This window comes from Pleurodeles waltl, chromosome 6 (assembly GCF_031143425.1).
Source record: "Pleurodeles waltl isolate 20211129_DDA chromosome 6, aPleWal1.hap1.20221129, whole genome shotgun sequence".
Classification (NCBI taxonomy): Eukaryota; Metazoa; Chordata; class Amphibia; order Caudata; family Salamandridae; genus Pleurodeles; species Pleurodeles waltl.
In genome coordinates, this window is record NC_090445.1 from 1,390,998,381 (window position 1) to 1,391,018,568 (window position 20,188).

General features: G+C 41.7%; 1 protein-coding gene across 1 annotated transcript in view; it reads left to right on the forward strand.

The window, feature by feature from the left end:
- The window catches only part of LOC138300878 (anoctamin-7-like), a 221,631-nt gene that overhangs the window by 186,444 nt on the left and 14,999 nt on the right, over positions 1-20,188 (forward strand). The window contains exons 19-22 of the mRNA XM_069240731.1: positions 2,402-2,607; positions 3,343-3,485; positions 10,527-10,617; positions 15,498-15,657. Of these exons, the coding sequence (XP_069096832.1) occupies positions 2,402-2,607; positions 3,343-3,485; positions 10,527-10,617; positions 15,498-15,657 (600 nt within the window). The remainder of the gene's footprint in view (positions 1-2,401; positions 2,608-3,342; positions 3,486-10,526; positions 10,618-15,497; positions 15,658-20,188) is intronic.

Here is a 20,188-nt window from a genome sequence, read left to right on the forward strand (position 1 = left end):
ACATCTCGTGGTTCAAGCTATATCATGGAAAACCCAGGGAGTCCGAAAGGCTTGAAGTCAGCAACGAACCGTGTTTGGGCGATGAGGAGTCTGTGATAACTGGTCCCGTCCAAGCCGGTGAAGACTCGGAAGAAAGGTACAACACATCATTGAAAGCGCCTGACAGGAGAGAGGAGAGAATTGGAGCTGAGGTGCCATCAGCTGAGGTGACATCAGCGTTTGGCCAGAGAGGAGGCATGGACAGGTATAGCCTACGACCCCGTACGTCGGCTCCTGAAAAACTGAAAGACTATGTGAGGTATTAGTTGGACTCGTGAGGAGGTACGGGGGTCCCTCAGTGCTCGTCCGGGAAGTGTGGACTGAATGCACTGGTGTGTAATGTGGGTCGGGAGGTCATATGCCATGACTTTATCTATTGTGTGTTTTTGTTGTCAGTTTTACGATTTTGTTTTAAATCCAAGTTGAGGAGGAATGTTATGTCTACGTCATTGGTGCATACCAGGTATGCGAGGGGTGGGCTCAAAGCGTGTGGTGTAACACGTGCGGGCCATCACCCCTGTTATAGGAGGGGCAGTTGGTTTTGACCGGGAGTTAAGCAAAGTTTAATAAAAGAGCCGAGGGCTGTGCGCGAAGGCAGACGGCGCGAGGCATGGAAGCAGACATCAGTGTCAGTGTGATTTTATTACAACGCGCGTTGCGCCCGTAACAATTATGCCGCGCGGTGATTCCTGATTCAGAGTATATCGGGAACGCAACACACCTCTTAAAGGAACTCTTCCCGTGGCAGTGTGACTCATATCTAATGTAAAAAAAGGTCAGACCACATCCCCCCTATATTTAATGAATTACACTGGGTGCCGCTAGATGTCGTCCTTAGCCTTGAAATTGCCTGCTTTACCCACGTGGTCAGCCACGCCAGGCTTCCGTCTAACTTGAAAGGCAAAGTCCCCACAACTAGGAGCGAAAGAGGCATGCAAGAACAAATAAGAATACTTTTCAAAGAGCTAGATGTATCATCTAACCCTTTTGTGATTTGGTAATAGCGATTTTTAAGAAATCACCATTTCTGAGTCGCAAAATGGTATATATCATAAATGCGATTCGGTAATAGTGATTTCTTAAAAATTGCAAATGCTGCTACCGAATCGCAAATTGCGATACAGACCTCATTCGCACCTATGGGCCTGTAGGCCCATATTTGCGATTTCTTTCCATTTCCCAAATTGCGAATACCTAACTGGAAGTTGCAATTTGGGAAATGCAAACCCCAAGGTGCTGGGGGCCTAAGGCCCCCTCTGCTGCACCCCAAATTGTTTTTTAAAGACATTTAAGGTGCACACATGCCAAAGGGGCATATGTGCGTTACATGTCAATTTAAAAAATGCATTCTTAATGCAATTTAAAAATTCGCACATGATTACCACCAAATTGAATTTGGTGGTAATAGCGATTCCTTAATGCCCAATTCGCGTTAAGGAAAAGCTTCATAATTGTGCTTAAGAAATCGCAAATAAGGATTCCTTATTTGCGACTTATTATTTAGAGAACAGCAATTTGCGATTCTCTAAACAGGCTTGCAATTTTAAGGAATCGCTAATTTAGCGATTCCTCAAAATTGCATTGCCAATGCCTTTCATACATACTGAAAGGCACTTTTGCATTCGCAAACGGGCATTCGCACCTTTGGCAAATGCAAAAAGGCTTGATACATCTGGCCCAAAATCTCTAAATCAAGGAAAAGTAAATCCACCAACTAGACCTTCTCCTGCCTGACACCCAGACTTTGGAACTCCAGCCCTGATGCCATCAGTGTGAACTAATACCTCCTTTCATTTAAGAAAGACCATTTGTGTCTTCAAAAATCACTTTGAGTTCTAATCTTTCATCTCTTCGGATCTACTGCTGTCCATAATCTGTCTTAATCTTGTGTTCCATATCTGTCCCTAATTTCTTCTTAACGTCATGTTATTTGTATTAATAACATGTTCTCTGCTGCCCTTCTGCTAAGTCAGATCTATATAAATACCTTCAATAAATGGATAAATAAATACTTTGAGATTTACACATAATACATAACATAAGATAACCCTGTTGGCTGAAGGAGCAATAGTTGAAGATGTCACATATGACAGGTGACAATTTAGCGACTGTGTTACCTATGGTACTGTAGTATGCGGAGGAGGCTCTGGGTACAATTGAGCTGTAGAATATGGGCAGCAAGTACTGTGGATTCAGGAGCTATGAGAACTACAATATTAGGCTGTGTTAAGTACACTATGATGTAGCTGTTGTAGAGTCTGGAGCTAGAACGGTGCAGACTTTTTAGTTATAGTTAATTTTGCTGTATTGCAAAATTTGAAGCTCTGAATTTGTCCCTCACTCATTTCCATGTATGTCTTAGTTCTACAGTTTGGTTTCATCACCATCTTTGTTGCTGCATTCCCACTGGCACCTCTCTTCGCACTGCTGAATAACTGGGTGGAGATCCGTCTGGATGCCCATAAATTTGTTTGCGAGTACCGACGCCCTGTGGCCGAACGTGCCCAAGACATTGGAGTCTGGTTCTTAATTTTGGAGGCACTGGCTCAGCTCTCGGTTATTGTCAATGTAAGTAAGACTTGTAAACATGAGGTGGACTGGACGTGTGAAAGTGGATGTGGTGGCTGCGAGTGTAGTTGGGTGGGCTGAAGATGGTGGTGAGTGTGTTGGGGGACGGTGTAGTGCATATTGTGTATGTTGATTTATTTGTAGTTATTGGGTTTACTATAATGATTTTACCGAAATTACTTTCTAAACAATTAATACATGAGTACAATAAGTAAATGTAAAACTGACAAAGTGTAGAAAAAGACAGTAGAATGCACTAGCGGAGGTCCCTGGTGGAAAAATGTAAAACTCTGAAGTAAGTCCTGTTTAACAAATAAACATGTGGCAGGGGAAGTATAAATTGAAAGGACTGAACCTTCCAGTTTCAAGTTCTACCGACCCTTTCCTATTGAAGCGGGTTACATCCACCCCAGAAGATGGAAGCACTAACAAGATATGACTTTACGAAGAAGAACCACCAGGTCCCTCAGATGAGCCAGCATCCCAGGTGGTCAGACTTGAGGGGCGGCGGGGTTGGCAAAATCCAGAAAGACGCAATCAGTCTGTGCTGTGGTCAGCCAGTTAGTAAGGCTTACTTAATGTGTGCTATTGTCAGTAAGGAAGTAAAACCCACTCTGTCAACTGCAGGGAGAGAACGATTTGGAGTTGTATGGAAAAATAGGCAGGGAACAAGAATTGGGCAAGTGCTGACATCGTTTTAAAGGCCTGTTACCTTTTCTTTCCTCACTCCACCAGGCCTTCCTCATTGCATTCACCTCAGATTTCCTCCCAAGACTTCTCTACAAGTACGAGTATGACAAAGACCTTCATGGCTATGTTAACTTCACCCTCTCCTACTCCCCGCAGAGCTATGTGGCAAACAACCACACCATGTGCAGGTGAGTGGAGATGTAAGAGTGGAAATAAGATATAGAGCTGCTTCCAGGGTCAGGAATCACACACAACACCACCACCAAGAAGCAACATTATTTCCTGGCTGAGAGGTCCTAACAGCTGCAGTGGGGCTTCTCTAATCCCCAGAATTCAAGCATCTCCACCATTCACCCCTCTACTCACATCCACTGCGAGCCTATGTGCCCCACTCCTTAGAGAATCTTCACCACACCACAGAAGACTTCCAACCCTCCATCATTAGTGGATCCATACCCTACCCTGTCCATCATTGAGATTTCTTTACAAGACACAATAATAGGAAGTCTTCAGCCAGGACCATTTAGGTAGTTCTACTTACCACCACCAAGATAATCCCTTCTAATTTATCATTGGGTTATCTCACTCCTCCACCATTAGAGCATTATCAGAATGCACTAATCTTGCAATCTGATTCTAGCAGGGGTGATCTGTGCTTCCACACTTCTCCAAACCGACTGCCAACCATACACTGACAGTATATTGGTTAGAATTAGTAGGAAGGAGAAATGGATAAGAGAGAGCAGCAGAGACACTGATTATTGTTGCTCTGTCCAATGACGTAACTGGGCATAATATGCTCCACAGGAGCATTTATATCCAAAATAAAATCCTTAGTGATTTTATGATACTGCCTGCAGCACCTAACTAATGAGATTGCATATGATATACCTTTAGACCATCTCTGTTTTTTTTAAATCTCTCTATGATCTAGTGAAAATCCTTGACTTTTTAGAGTTAGAAATCAGTTAGATATATGTAAAGACTATTTTCAGTCATTATGTATTTCTTACTATCGTGCTTTCTTACCATAACCATCTACTTTCAGTGTTATAAGAATATGTTCTGTTGTTTGAATAGTATTAATTTTTGACAGGTTCATAAACTGCAATATACATAATGCACATTTGTATATGGAGTTCGCCTAACAACCTGCATTCACTCCCCCTCCTAATTTTATATATATCATATGTGTTAAAGAAAGGTTGTAAACGTTCGGTGCAAAAGTGAGAATTATTCTTGTTCTTATTTTAGAAAGAAAAAAATAACAAAGTGTCAATGTAAGAATTCATAATCCTCGAAGGAAGATTCTGGAAAATAGTGGTCAGTCATCAATTCTAAATCATTGCTCTCAGCCATTTTCTTAGAATACTGCTCTGTGTCCAGTTCAGTCTTTCAGTGACTTCCATGGAAATCACCCATCTGTAAAACATCAAACTATGGCAACAAGGCCCTCGCTGCAGCAATTCTATATCCTGATTGTCTAGCAAGGATATTCTGGATAATGAGGACCTAATACTCCTAAGAGTTCAAGTTTGCCACCCCCAATTGCAAGTTTTGCAAGAGTTCTGTAGCTCCATGGGACATGCAGTCTTTGTGGATTTCACTCATGTGTTTCTCATAGCTTGTGTATCTGGGACACAAAGACTCTTTCCTGGTGGCGCCCATACTGCTCTCCCACCTGCAGCCTCTCAAACGTAAAGCACATACGATCGGACAGTACATAGCACTGTGCTTCAGAGCAAGATCTGCATGAGTAGGTTAGTCCATGGATTTTGAGAGGTGTCTTTACACTCAATTGCCAGGGCATTTCCATAATTTACCACTGCGGCACACTAGGCCTCCCCCGCAGACTATCCTCATCATTCATGAAACTAAGTCCAGCATTCCACTACCACTAGAGCATCTCCACTCTTCACTGTTGGACATCTTCATTGTCAACCAAGAGGGCTTCTCCATTGTTTCCACACGGACATCTAACCATTCTCTATAGAGGTTTCTCTGTCATTTATCTGCGTTGCATCTACATCACCCATGCTTGGGCAGTTCTGTCCTCCATAACTGTGCACACTCTATTTCATCACAGAGGTATCACATTCATTTAAGATTGCATCATTGCCATCATCCACCACTAGGCCATCTCCATTCTCCCTGTCCTTTACCACAGAGGTGTCTCCATTGATAACTGGGCCGTCTCCACCTCCTTTGACAGGAGTACTCCCTCCCCACTGAGAGGCATTGTCCCCTCACTGGGACATCAAACTTAACACCTCTCAGGTATCTACATTTTCCACCTTTGCACCGGTTCTATGCTCCAGCACTTAGGCATAGCAACCATTACTCAAGCAAGTTAGCATGACCCAACTCCTTGGGTACTTCTAGGAAGTGAGCCATCACAGCCTCCCAATCATTCAATACAAGGCATGTCAGAACATCCTAACACATATAAACTTTGTTTAAGTTTAAAAATGTTTATTTATAAATGGCAAAGTAACTCAAGTTGTCATTAGAAAACAAGCAGAAATCATAATGACAAAATAAACAAACCTTAAGTCACAAAAGAGTATAAATCTAGCGAAAAGAAAAAAATGGTGAAATACAAAATAACATCCACATTTAAATAAGATAAAAAAGAGAAATGAAAAGAGAAAAACAGGGAAGCAAATAAGACCCATTGTTCAAATTCAATGTGTGATATTATTTGTATGTCGGTCACAATCTATATTTGAGAGGTAGTGAAATCTATATATAAATCTCAAATTACAAAATATCACAAATAACAAGAGGTAGTTAGAAACCACATACCTCAGGAGGGCCGATAAACTTCTTTCAGAATAATTAGTGGACAATGTCAGAAGACAGGGTTGTGGACAAAATAGTCGTCAAGGTAGACCATAAAATATTGACTTAATATGAGTCTGAACAAAATAATTAGACTAAACTCAATATTAGAACCCCAAGTAGCACTCATTTGTTTATACTTGAACCCAAAACATCTGAACTAGGGGGCAATCAAAAACACACCTATTTAGTTTGAATTTTGAGAAGAGATGTGACAGCATATATTAATGATAGATGTATTCATTTTATAGCGCAGGTGTAATAAACAGTCTGTTATATAAAAAATAAAGAGTTTGCTTAATATTACATGCACAAATGGTAAAAATAATTCCAACTGTCAGCACATAATTTACCAGGGCCTGTCATTTCATTTTCCCAAGACACTTGTGCTTTAGATTTATCTCTATTTAGGATAGACAAACTTTAATTTCCTATAACTATTAGACAATTCTGTTAGTATTAGAAATATAACAATTCAATATTATGAAAATTAAATGATGGGTTGATATGAACCCAAAATCTAGGCAATATCCTCAGATCAATAACAAGTTTAGAAAACTTCTTATATGTTGATTTAGGCACGTAGTTTCTCCCTTGTAATTAGTGAAATCAAGTAATTACTGAATCCAGAAAAGTATTCAATCAAAGACCTCAAAGACTTCAAAAACATACTTTTATTAATTGTAATGAGTTTCTCACTGTCTACAAGCGAATAAAACATTTTCTTTTTTTAGATAATTATTATCAGTACTACTGTACAGTAATCTACTTATATTGATTAAAATTGGTCATTACAACATGGGAAATGTCTGTGATAATACTAAACAATCATGACAAGCAAATGGGGATATAAAACGATCTGTATTCTTAGCCACACATGTAAATCAGTATCATGATAGCTAGGCCCATATTTATACTTTTCTAGCACCACATTTGCGTCATTTTTTGACACAAAAGCGGCACAAACTTACAAAATATAATGGTATTTTGTAAGTTTGCGCCGCTTTTGCGTAAAAAAATGACACAAATGCGGTGCTAAAAAAGTATAAATATGGGCCCTAGTGTCATGCTTTGCCTTAAAGAAAATTAAATCTGTCAATTTAATTATGCTAAAGAGGTAAATAGATCCTCTTATTTCAAAGAGATGTAGAAATTATCTTATTTGAGGAATTGATTTTTACTTTTGGTAAATGTGATAGGTAGCATCGATAAACACTATAATACTAATAGCAACAAAATAATTTTAATACATTTAGCCTTCCCTACCAGGAGAGGCATAAAGGGGACCAACTTTTAAGAAGAATATGCCATTTTTGTTTAATACATTCTAAATTAAAATTAATTTTATGGAAAAAAAATTAGCTAAATAAATTTTCTAATATTTTAATTTCATCAAGTTAAATTGTAAATGTTTAACCTCTTACACAACAAATACACAAAGAATTTGAGTGAAGGATAAGGATTTCATATTTATTGATAATTCACTTATAAATTGAAACATAGGGCCTGATTCTAACTTTGGAGGACGGTGTTAAACCGTCCCAAAAGTGGCGGATATACCACCTACCGTATTACGAGTTCCATAGGATATAATGGACTCGTAATACGGTAGGTGGTATATCCGCCACTTTTGGGACGGTTTAACACCGTCCTCCAAAGTTAGAATCAGGCCCATAATCTCTACAAAATGAAGCAAATGTAATTTCAGGGTCATTTACATACATATGCATGTCATGCATACTTGCTGTATATCCTTAGCTCATCATTACCAAATTGAAGGCCTTTGATGAGATTCTGGTGAAAGTTGGCTATAAAAGGTTATACAGATAGAACAAAAATAAAAAGAAATATAGGTAACCTATCTGACTCCTCTTTAAACTGATAAAAAGGGGACTTTAAATAATGAAGAAGAATAGTGCCTGTAGGAGAACATTATAATGTTTAGCTTAAATTGCTAAATATTTCGCCAAACCAAGCCATTCCAAGACTTTAAACAAAAAATACCAATCCCGGAGATCAAATGATTTTTCAGCAATTAATAGCTGCTAATTTTGAATCACAGTAGGACACCTTAATTTTGATATTTAAATAGTTTCTTCAGTGGACTAACAATAAATGTCCTTAAATAAAACCAGATTTTGTTTAATTTATTTGGGTAAAAAAAGGATCAAGAATTATAGCAGTACTTTTGGCACATACTTTACAGTCATTATGGACAGATCTAGATGTACAGGTCTATAAATATCTGCAGGACATTAAGGATCTGGTTTTAAATTTGGTTGGCAGCCTGCCATCTGTGAGGGTGCTGAAGGATATTAGGTCCCTGACCCTGGCCAGACTCCACCCACCAAATTATGAGATCACCACCGGCCTGGCAGGATCTCTATACTTTCAGAGAAGCCACTGTAGTTGGTGCTCCTCTAAGGGCGCTGAAAGTTTGGTGCACAGCTGAAATCTTTCAGACGGCTGCACACCAATCTTATTTGTTTTCATAAACAAACTCCAAAAATAGAAAAGGAGGATAGTTAATCATTATAATTGTTTGAAATACAACTGTAGACCACATCAGTTTAGGAATATTGGAATGAAAGGTATCAGTCTTTGATGATTCTGGAAAAGTTCGATCCCTAATTATAATAGAATCAGATTTAAAGGTGGCAGGATACGTCAGCTTGCTATTAGCCAGGGGAAACATTTTGGAAATTAGTTTGTTGTTCTGTCCATAAATTAGTCACGGTATCTCCTTAAATAGAAGTCTTAATACTTAAGTATTTTGGCTATTCACTTTCAACAATGGAACATCCACGTGAATTTGATGACAAGTTAGGTGCAGATTAAATTTCATGATAAGAGTGATTCTTATTGACTCCTTATAGGATAGTTGGTACAGAAACAAGTGTGAGTGAATCAGAAAGCTAAAAAACAAAACGGCTGCCAGGACGAAAAAAAAAAAACAAAAAAGGTATCTTCTAAACCCAAAAAAGTGTTCTAGATAAAGCGAGGATTTCAAGAAAGGAGGTTGCAGGACCCAAATGGAGAACCACCTTTAAAGCTGATAAAGCTAGATAGCACTTGACACCATGAGGGACAAAACAGCCTTCGTTATTTCCTTAGGTGAGCTGGTAATGTAATAAAATGAGGACAATAAAGAACTTACCCCAGACGCCAATAATGCATGACAACTTTTTCCCTCATATTGATGATATAAAATGGTTTTCCAGGTAATTGGTCTCACTCAGAGCAGAAATAATTGGGTCAAGTCACCAGCAGAGCAGTACAGAACACAGTCATCGCCACTGGACCCTAGTCCCATACAACTTATTTAACTCTTTGTGTAACTGAAACATATTAACCAGGATTGTAAGTAGGTGAGTAGAAGAGTGATCTGAAATGTTCACAATGATGTCATGTCACCTCTTTACAGAATATGATAAATAGACATAAAGTCCACAATTGTGTGTCACGTTATGAGAGATTTGTATAGTAGTGCATTGTCATTAGTATGACCTTGCAGTGCTAACGGATTGAGGTGTGCTTTCACACCCAGATCTCGAGGAGGTCATTGCAAACCACAAACCAATCCTGTGCAATCCTCCCTTCTTCTTCTTAATACCCCCATGCTGTCATGCCACATCAGGCTCTGAAAAGTCTTTTCCACTTGTCGCCAGGGAATGTCCTTTATCAATCCTGGTCACTCATGAGACTTTCTCTGTATTCCCCGCATGAGATGTGCTGAAAACCTGAATCTAGCAGGTTGATGAGGAATGGGCTCAGATGTCATAAAGGTCTCACTGGACTGTAAGTCAGAACCTCATGATTAGGTGCAGCTTCCCAAATGAAGACAACTAATCTTATAGGTTCAAAGTATACAGATCATGAGTCTCACCATCAGAAAGGCAAGCATGGCAAAGCCTCTCCATCTTTGTGCAGTCCCCAGCTTTATATCCATGTGAAGGATAACCCCAGAGCACTCATCCGATCTCCTACTCAAAGACTGTTTACATAAGAAGTCTGTCTCAATTGCCAGATTATGGGGTAGCAGACACCTAATCCTTTTAGGAGATACATTAATCTACAGAGTTTGCCAGAGTTTATCCTTAGCGGTCCATAATTGTATTAGTGCTGCCCTTCAGTGTCCAAGAGAGAGTTGTTTGTTTTATTATCGATCCACTCAGGAATATATGTTTCAGCCGGCTCTCTTTTCACTTTTACTCTTTTGCACATGCTGGAATCCATTTTAAACATACATTTCAAACATCATCTTCTTAGGCATTTTTCAGTACCCCACCACTCAAGTGTTTCCACTCTCCAGTTACTGAGTCATTCTGTGGCTCATTCTTGTTTATAACAGGCTAATACTTTGTTTGCTTCTTTATTTTGTCTTGTAGGTACAAGGCTTTTCGTGATGAGACAGGAAGTCACACTCTCTTCTACTGGAAGCTGCTGGCCATCCGTTTAGGGTTCATAATTGCTTTCGAGGTGAGATGTGAGAAAGGTATGAATGCCTCACTTTGTGTGTTTAGCTTCCGGAGGCTAGTCACTCTTGTGACGTATAGCTATTTGTAAATGATTTTTGACAAATGCCTTGACCATTCCTAAATGACAGATAAGTAACTTTAAGACGTGATGCATTTTTTCAAGGGACAGCATGTTACCAAACAACACACTCCAAAGACCACATGTATGACCAACTTTCCAATTTCACCAACAATCCAATGCAAGCCCTCCATACCCTTTCTCTACATGCCAAGTCGCTTTGGATTCACTCTGGACTCCAGTGTCACCCTGTAGGAAGCACTGCAAAAAAAATACTGTTATCAGCTTTCTCTTCAAAAGCAAGTGAAACCATTTCTTCCAGAAAGCCCCCTCACAACTGGTGCGCAAGCTCTGATACACTCTGGTAACACCTACTATATGGCTTCCAAGACTTCAAATTGGCTCTGCTTGGGGGCATCTTACACGCTGCAGCATGTCTAATCCATGACTTAAGAAACAGAATCTCATCAGCCCCATCCTGATGGAGCTCCGTAGGCTTCCTTTGCCAGCCCACACCATCTTCAAAACCGGCTACATCATTTAGAAAGCTATTGCAACAAGCATCTCCACTTATCTTGCAGACAAGACTCACCTTTTCTGATTGTCTCTCTTGACACAGCAGCAACAAAGGCGCCATGAAAACTAGGGACTAAGAATTGTGAAAAGGAAAAATTAAGGCTTTTCTATCTATGCATGTGGGTTATGCCACAACATCCCTGTATCCATAAGGGCTGCCCCAATGCTGCTCTAATTCAGGAAAGATTTAAAGATGCACCTCTTTAAAGTACCACTAAACCACAATGCAGCAAAAGTACATTTCTAGTCCCAGAACCCAGTTATCTCTCCTTTCACTCAATGACTGAAAGCTTGCATCTGACCCTGTACAGTGTTCCGCTTCCTTTTGACTATGTTTGTGCTATACATTAACAACACATAAGGTTTTACATTCTTTGCGGTGTGATTTTTAGGTTTGATGTGTGTAGCATGTCTGCCATTCTCAGTGAAAATATTATGGGCCATATTTATACTTTTTGACGCAAAACTGCGCTAACGCAGTTTTGCGTCAAAAAAATTAGCGCCGGCTAACGCCATTCTGAAGCGCCATGCGGGCACCGTATTTATTCAATGACGTTAGCCGGCGTTAGCCGCCGGCGCTGCCTGGTGTGCGTGAAAAAAAACAACGTACACCAGGCAGCGCCGACGTAGGGGGAAAATGGAGTATGGGCGTCCAAAAATGGTGCAAGTCAGGCTGAGACAAAAAAATCGCCTCAACCCGATTTGCGCCATTTTTTTACGACGCCCAACCCCCATTGAAATGACTCCTGTCTTAGCAAAGACAGGAGTCATGCCCCCTTGCCCAATGGCCATGCCCAGGGGACTTCTGTCCCCTGGGCATGGTCATTGGGCATAGTGGCATGTAGGGGGGCACAAATCAGGCCCCCCTATGCCACAAATTTATTTTAAAAAAAATACTTACCTGAACTTACCTTAATGTCCCTGGGGTGGGTCCCTCCATCCTTGGGTGTCCTCCTGGGGTGGGCAAGGGTGGCAGGGGGTGTCCCTGGGGGCAGGGGAGGGCACCTCTGGGCTCATTCTGAGCCCACAGGTCCCTTAACGCCTGCCCTGACCCAGGCGTTAAAATCCGGCGCTAATGCGGGTTTTTTAGACCCGCCCACTCCCGGGCGTCATTTTTGCCCGGGAGTATAAATACGACGCATATGCATCGGAGTCATTTTTTAAGACGGGAACGCCTACCTTGCATATCATTAACGCAAGGAAGGTGTTCACGCAAAAAAATGATGCTAACTCCATGAACTTTGGCGCTAGACGCGTCTAACGCCAAAGTATAAATATGGAGTTAGTTTTGCGTCAAATTTGCGTCGAAAAAAACGACGCAAATTCGGCGCAAACGGAGTATAAATATGCCCCTATATTCTATATTTACTTAAAGGGGTTTTGGTCTGTCTCCTTCAGGCACTCGCTCCTTTTGCTCGGCAACTATCAGCAATATGCTTGAAACACTGTTGATGTCATCTTGGATCAGTGCACTGGAGTATTTCAGTCTCACTGTTTTCTACTGACTGGTTGTCCTTTCGCTACCAATGGAATTCATGAGGGACTATGGGAATGGGAACATGGATGATATAGAAAATATAGCAACCCTTTTTCTGTTGCATCCATTTTCAGAGGTTTTCAGATGCTTTTGTCTTAAGTATAGCAGGTTTTATGTTTTACAGTGTGTGTATATCCGATCAGCACAACATGCAAACATCAACACTATTGGGTTTGATACTGCTTGTTACTTTGAAAGTTATCTCTTTTCTCAAAGCCATTCTTCAGTCGCCTGCCTTTGTTTTTCTGCTTTTACATTATGGAAAATATTTAATACACATTTCTTTTATTGTCCTGTGGTGGTAACAGAAATACCACAGTCAGTGTATTTGTCTGTACCAGACCACAGACCCAATAAGTGTGAAAATTGTTTTTACCAACCGATATTTAAATCGGCCAATTAGTTAGGATGGCTGCTAGCACCTCTAAGGTAATTTAGTTCCTACTTAGTCAGTTACTCCACCACAACAACCTCTCCACTGTAGTGAATTCTTCATTGATCCACCTCGCCCAAATGGGAACAAATCTAACTGCTAATAGCCAGTTTCACTGTCTGGTATGCTAACTGTCATCTCATTGTCCCCTGGCAGAAATCAGAAAGAACACCATCATGCAACCAGAATCCCAAACATAAAAATGTTTTATTGTTTTATGTGTGCATGAATGGATCCTATGCTGATCCCTAAGTTCGGTATGCGCTCGTGCTCCTAATTTTAAAAGTATGAACTTGGGTGCAAACTCAGAGGCCCCTCAGGCCCCCTTAAATCAACTCTCCTCATTTCGATCATCCAGACAGATCAGATCTTCTATCTAATTGTAGTAAAAACTCAATACAAGAGCAGAGCACCCCAGCTCTCTAAATTCTGAATTACAACATGGTAGTCTTCCTACCTCATAACTTACAGTACTTGATGAAATTTACTATAACATGTTTTTGCATTAGACGGAAGCTATAATTTCCTGTACCATTCCTGTTCCTCTCACATTATGTTCGAGCTGTGTTTTCTTTCCTTTTGCATGGATCTACATCCTCTCTCAGGCCTTCTGTTTTCTTTCCCTGTGCTTATCGTCCTTGTCCTTTTGTTGTCCACTCAATCACTTCCCAGCAAGTCTTGCATTATATAAATCCCTCTAGATATGTACCTACATTCATGTAAATCAGATCTCCAATACAATTCAGCGAGAGTATACTTATTTTGTCTCTAGTTTGGCCTAGGTTTAAGTATGGTGTTGTTTTTACATCAAAGTTAGCCTTTGCTGCAATGATCTTTGGGCATACTCCCAAAAGTAAAATCAGCCGTACATGTATATTTATGCCTGAATGTACCATTTTTTACATCTGCCAGGAATTAACAGTAGATTTTTGGAAGAGATACGCCTATTTATGGGAGTGGACGTCTATGCCACAAGTGCGGACTTCTCCATCGCCCTAACTCTTGCTCAAAGGGTGTATGTTCCAAATCATGATTTGCTTTGGAAGGTTGGGAATGCCCACAGACATGTAGTGCAACTGTTCAGGGATACTCCTGGAAATGATGATAAATTGCAAAAAAGTAGAAAGATTAAGTCCAAGTGTCATCAGTGATCTCAGCCCATATGTTCCTACTTTTTGGTGAGTAGGGTCCCATGTTTTCTAGAAATGATAAGCAAATTCGTTTTGCCACGATTTACTATTCTTCATAAGTAAATTTGTGTGTGACTTTTGTTTCAGATTTCAGTGTTTCTTCCCTTTTGTACGCTTACAAATGAGTATCATATTGTGTTGTGCCAATGTCTTCATATCTTGAGTAGTAGTAAATTTAGAAGTTACTTGTATATGAGGCAAGTTGGATATTGAATGTATAAAGCATTCACTATGGAAATAGCTGACACCTTTTGAATAAGACACACAGAAGTGTCATACGGGTACCAATACAATACAATTATTACCTGTATTTAGATGCTACAGGTGCCACTCAGCTAGCAGAGTTGGACCTCAGAATTCTCGGAAACATCTTAAGGTGACCTCTTATGCTCCAAGATGCTAATTTGAAATCCAATCAAAGCATATATATCTACACAAGGTACCATAGAGGAAACATACATTCTTACCACAAATGATCTCTCAGGTAGGTGTCTTCAATAGATCTACAAAAAACCTTGCAATACACCCTTTCTCTGAATCTTGTGTGTAGACATGCTGCGACTACATAGTTGTTGTGAGGCTGTTGTCCTGACTTCATGGCCGTGATTGTGGTGGCTCGCACTCTGTGATGTCTTCTGAATGGCAACCTTAGCACCACTGGGTCCTGTAGTGGAATCTAGAAGCTGTGACAGATTCTCCCTTTTCTTTGGAGAATTTAAAGAAGCAGATTCATTCTCTAGGTTGCATATCACTACACTGAAGTTTACAATATTGCATGCAGTAATGCATTGCCTAACACTACATTATTATTGTTCACTCCAAATCCTTGTACACCAGACTTATTAAGCAATGTAATGGTTGCAACATTTTGTCATGCAATCTGTTTCATGCGAAACAGTGGCCCTCTACTACTCTTTACCCGTGAGATGCGTGCGGCAGCAGAGCCCTTGGCCTGCCATTGTCTTTGTATTTTCAAATGGGCGTACTTATAGATGATAGGGTTAACTAATGTTTTCTCTTTGTGGTTATCTCTCTCACCCTCTGCTTTATCTTAAACACCACATCTCTTCTGCATCACACCCCTCAGCATGCAGTCTTCTTCAGCCTCCGCTGCATTGACTGGATGGTTCCAGACATCCCAGAGTCCCTGGAAGTGAAGATGAAGAGGGAGCGGTACTTGGCCAAGCAGGCGCTGGCCGACAACCAGGATGTGTTGCTGACGGTGAGTCCTGGCTCCGGCTCCCCAGGTCAGTGTGCAAGGTTCTTCTGAATGTGTGTTGTGCTTGTGTCACTAGTGATGGAGGTCAGTGTTTATTGCCAGCAGATACATAATGTGCTGGAATGAGATATATTTGTTCTGCATCCTGGGGCAGAGCAGGAACTTGTCGCCCAATCCAGGGCATAAGCTTCTACTCCCAGCATGGAATAAATGTATCTTTCATTGTGTACCCTGTTTATACAATAGGCATCAACAAGCAGCTGTGCCTTCTGAGAAGTAGTTGTATTGATGAACCAAATGTATAGCATTCCAGCAGAGACGTTTTGTGATTGCCTGATAAAAAATATGGCACCATGCTCAGAGTTATTGGTCCTGTCCCATTAAAACCATATCAGCTCTGCTGAGGCATGCTGGTCCTGTCTCATTCAAGGTATAGCAGCAGTCATGCTGAGAAGGCGTAGTGCAGCAAACGTGCTATGAACAAGACACACTATCTCATTGCAGATATGGCAGCCTTGCTAACAAGTGCTGTTACAGTACTCCAAAAAAAGTACAATTAATAAATGCCTTTTCTGGTGCAAATAAATATGGTTCATTCTTCTCAGAATTCCCGATGCGCCCAGTAATTCTACATTCCTTAAGGGACAGCTCGGATTAATGAAGAAATGCTGGAACCAGAAATGTGTGAACCAAATGATATAGGAAGTTTTTGGTGCAATATAATTTTGTGAGTAGTCATTGGGAAATTGGAAAAAAGTCTCGTTTTCGTCCCATAAAATCCATGACTGTAGAAACAGGATGTCGTAGCCCTTTAAAAAAAACATTATTAAACAGCCACTGATAAGTACTCTGGGACACATTCCACTCGATCATTTTTTGCCTACTATGCCACTCCCTGTAAGGACCAGCCATGTGTAAATCGGTCTTGTTCTGCTCCCATAGGAACAATCCATCCCAAACTGCCAAGCCAAGTACCCTCCAGACTGAAACACAAGCAATCGGACACCAGTGTCTCCATTGCTGGACCTCCAAAGTGATTTGCAGGTTGGGTCCTTTTGAAGATTCACTCCTGTTCATTCTTGTCACACTAAAGGTAGCTCGCCTATTAAAGCAAAAATGGTATGTTGGATTTATAAATATATTTCAGCCACTAATAATTACTCAGCCGCATTCCAGTCAATCGGTTTTTGATCCTCTGCCCCTCTAGACAGGGACCAATTATAAGCAAGTTAAGCTTTCTTTCTGCTTCAGTAGTAACAGTCAAGCCTGAGCTGCTACGTGGGGTCCCCTCCAGAAGGAAATAAAAGCAACCCCAGGCTGGCTATAGCCATTTTGAGTCTCCCCAATGAGGTACAGCTGAGCCATTGTACAGTCAGGAGGAGACCCACGTCTAGGCTTCTTCGCCCACACATAGGATGCTCCCATAGAAAAATAAAAATATGATGAGTGGAATGCTTATCCTAATTAAATAAGTAAACACGTGAATACCCCCCATACCATCTAGTGCCCCCCGCATCTCTGTGCTGTACTGCTGCACCCAGTAATATGGTTCCCTCTGTCGTAGTGATAATGCCAGGAAACTCCCTTTCTGGTATTGCAATACTGGTGTGCAATAGTCACCTTCTCCAAAACTGTGGTCCTGGAGCTTATTAGTCTAGTTCTCGGTGCTGTTATACTGGCATCTAGAAGCCTAGTGCCCAACCTGTAAAAACGGCATCTAGTGTCACATCCCACGGCTGTATTAATCGCCCTTAGCAGGCCTATTTCCCATACTGTAATAGTCACCTTCATCAATCGTTTTGCTCGAGATACAATACAGGTATTAGAAGCCCCATTCCCCAACTGTAATACTGACCTTTAGCATTCATACTCCTCATGACGTAATACTGGAATCTAGAAGTCCTGTTCCCGAAGTTGTAATACTAATGCCTTGAAGTCCTGCTCTACCAATCTGTGACTCTGATACATAGTAGCCCTTTTCTATCTGCAAAAAAACTTGTGCCCAGAAAATCCATTCCCCAGGTTTACATGGAACACGAGCAGACCTTTCCCACGTGCTAGCCTATAATACTGACCAGTAGCAGTCGGGTCCCTCTGTGTTTGCAATGATGCTTATTAGTGCTATCCCTCAAGTTGTGATACACCGAGTGTTTGAAATGGAAATATAAAAGTGCAGCTGCTCAATATTCCTGAGCACCTGCTTCTACTGAGTAGTGCAGATACCCTCCCCCTATAGGTATTAGACTCCTGCTGGGAAGTACTGGCATTCTCCCTTTCAAATCAAAGGAGTGCAGATACTTAGTACCTGGTACCCCTTGCCTATTTAAATCCCTACTTACTCCTAGTTTTCCAGTTCACCATGCTCTAATGGGATCTAGAAGCACCATTCCCAGTGATGCAACACTGACACATATTGATCCCAGTAGCTTGCTGTAATGCTGATGCCTAGTGTATAAATATATTGTTTACATTACCAGCTGCCATGCTGTTCTTTGATTAGCATCCGGAGGTGAGACACAAAACAGACAGGTCTTGTATTAAGGGAGTTTCAAAGCACTGACAACCCATGACAGTGACTTCTGGGCACTATAATTAGATTTCCAGTAACATAACTGTGCTACATTGGGAAACCGTTTTGTCCTCCAACCCTTTACTTAAGTCTATGTGTTGCCACGAGCTGCGCTGCTGCGCAGTCAATTTTTCTGTGTCATTTGTTACTGTGTGTGGTGGGTCGGTGTCTTTCTGAGACAGTACCGAGTAGCAGAACGCCTCACTGCTGCCATCCTTGGCCGCTAGAGGGAGTCGCCTGCTAAGGCCAGGTTCACTCATTCCGAGTAATGGAAGAATGTTTCCTCCGGTCACTTGTCCATTGCTCCCAGCCATTGAAAAGAACGATTTCAGATATTTAGGTGCAGATTTATAAATTTTTCAAGCAATGCACATCAGCAAGCAAATTTGCTGCGCTGCGTCCTGCAAAGGGGAGAACACAGCGCAGATCCTTATCTAGTGATCTGACCTGCTTCTGCTGTTATACCCTGCACTTAAAGAAGGCGTTCATTTTTTATTCCAAGCCCACTATGGGTATTTTAGTAGTTCCAGCCGCCCTGCCAATTACCACGTATCAGGCGTTAGAATAACACATTTCAGTGTGGTGGACCGCATCACCAAACTGAAATGCAGTGTCACGCATTATAGTGCATCAGCTGTCAAGATGGGAGCGCTGCTATAATAAAGCACCTTGCTAGCTGCAGCCACTGGTCCCAGCAGGCTTGGGGGCTCTCTGGCTCAGCTGCTCGAGCTTAACTGTACAGAGACTGGTGCTAGAATATAGCAAAGGACACCCGACACCACACCCAGCGATATGACGTCAGGAGGACAGGTGGAGTCAGTGGCCTCAATGGCTACCGAGTGTGCGTAGAGCTGGTTGAGAACGGGCGGGCCGCCTCGAAGTTTTCCCCTAAAATTGTGAAGGTACTGACTTGTACTGCTTGGCAATGGATTGTGGCAGTATAGCTCGCTGCTTGCAGTGGACCGCACGGTATGTAATCCTGCAATGGACCTGACTCCACCGGCCTCATTGTGAACTTGTTGGCTGGGTCACATAATCCTAGCAGGCATCGTTGGGCAGAGCTCCCCGCTCATACTCCCGTAGTATCTGGACATGGAGCCACCAGCCTGCCAGCGTGCAGCATGTGTGCAGCTCATGGGTGAGCACAGCAGAAATATTACCACGGGAGACGCAGCCAATCATTGCTTGCTGCCTGTGTGGGCCTGCCAGTTGCCACGGTGCCGACACGGCTCGTGGCAAGGCTGCTGCCACTGCCTCTCTCGAGAGGAGCAAGTGTGCTGAGAGTGTCAACGACACAGTATGTAGTGCTAACTTGCTATCAAGCTGCTATTAGGCTGAGCTGCCTGCGCCCGTGTACAGAGTCACGCACTCTGTCTCTGCTAAGCCCCTGCTCAGTTTTTCTGTGTCAATTACTAGCACAGCCATTTGAGTAGTTTTGGGTGGGGGGCAGTTGCGACTTAGTACTACCACTGAGTAGACTTTTGCTTACTGTGAAACTGCTCACCAGGTTATAGCACTGTTGGCGGCACACCGATCTGACAATGATGATCTTCCCAGTACTGGGCAAGCTCATTTCTTTTTCAGATAAGCTGCCTTCCTAGGTTTGACCTAAATGAGTGCCTCCCACTGTCTGCCTTTCCCAGTGCGGCCAAACGTATCCTCGTCTTCATTGCCTGATTTTGCTCACGAGAAAGTGTCACTCATAGTCATTCAAATGTCACTCATAATTACACTGAAATTATGAAGATGTTACACATAGCAATCTGAAACCTTGGCAGCTATATTTGGGCTTTGTGTCAAAACCTATGGTTGTTTGAGCTCATGTGCCCAGTAAAGCATACATGGCAGTAGACCGAATTCAGGTGGGAGACTCCCTTTTTAAAGCCAAAAGAGGGCTTTATTTTAGTTGCCTCCCTCCCAAAATTGCTTCTACTGCAATATAAACAAATGGGGAAAATATGTTCCCTCGATTGTTATTTCAAAATCTCCC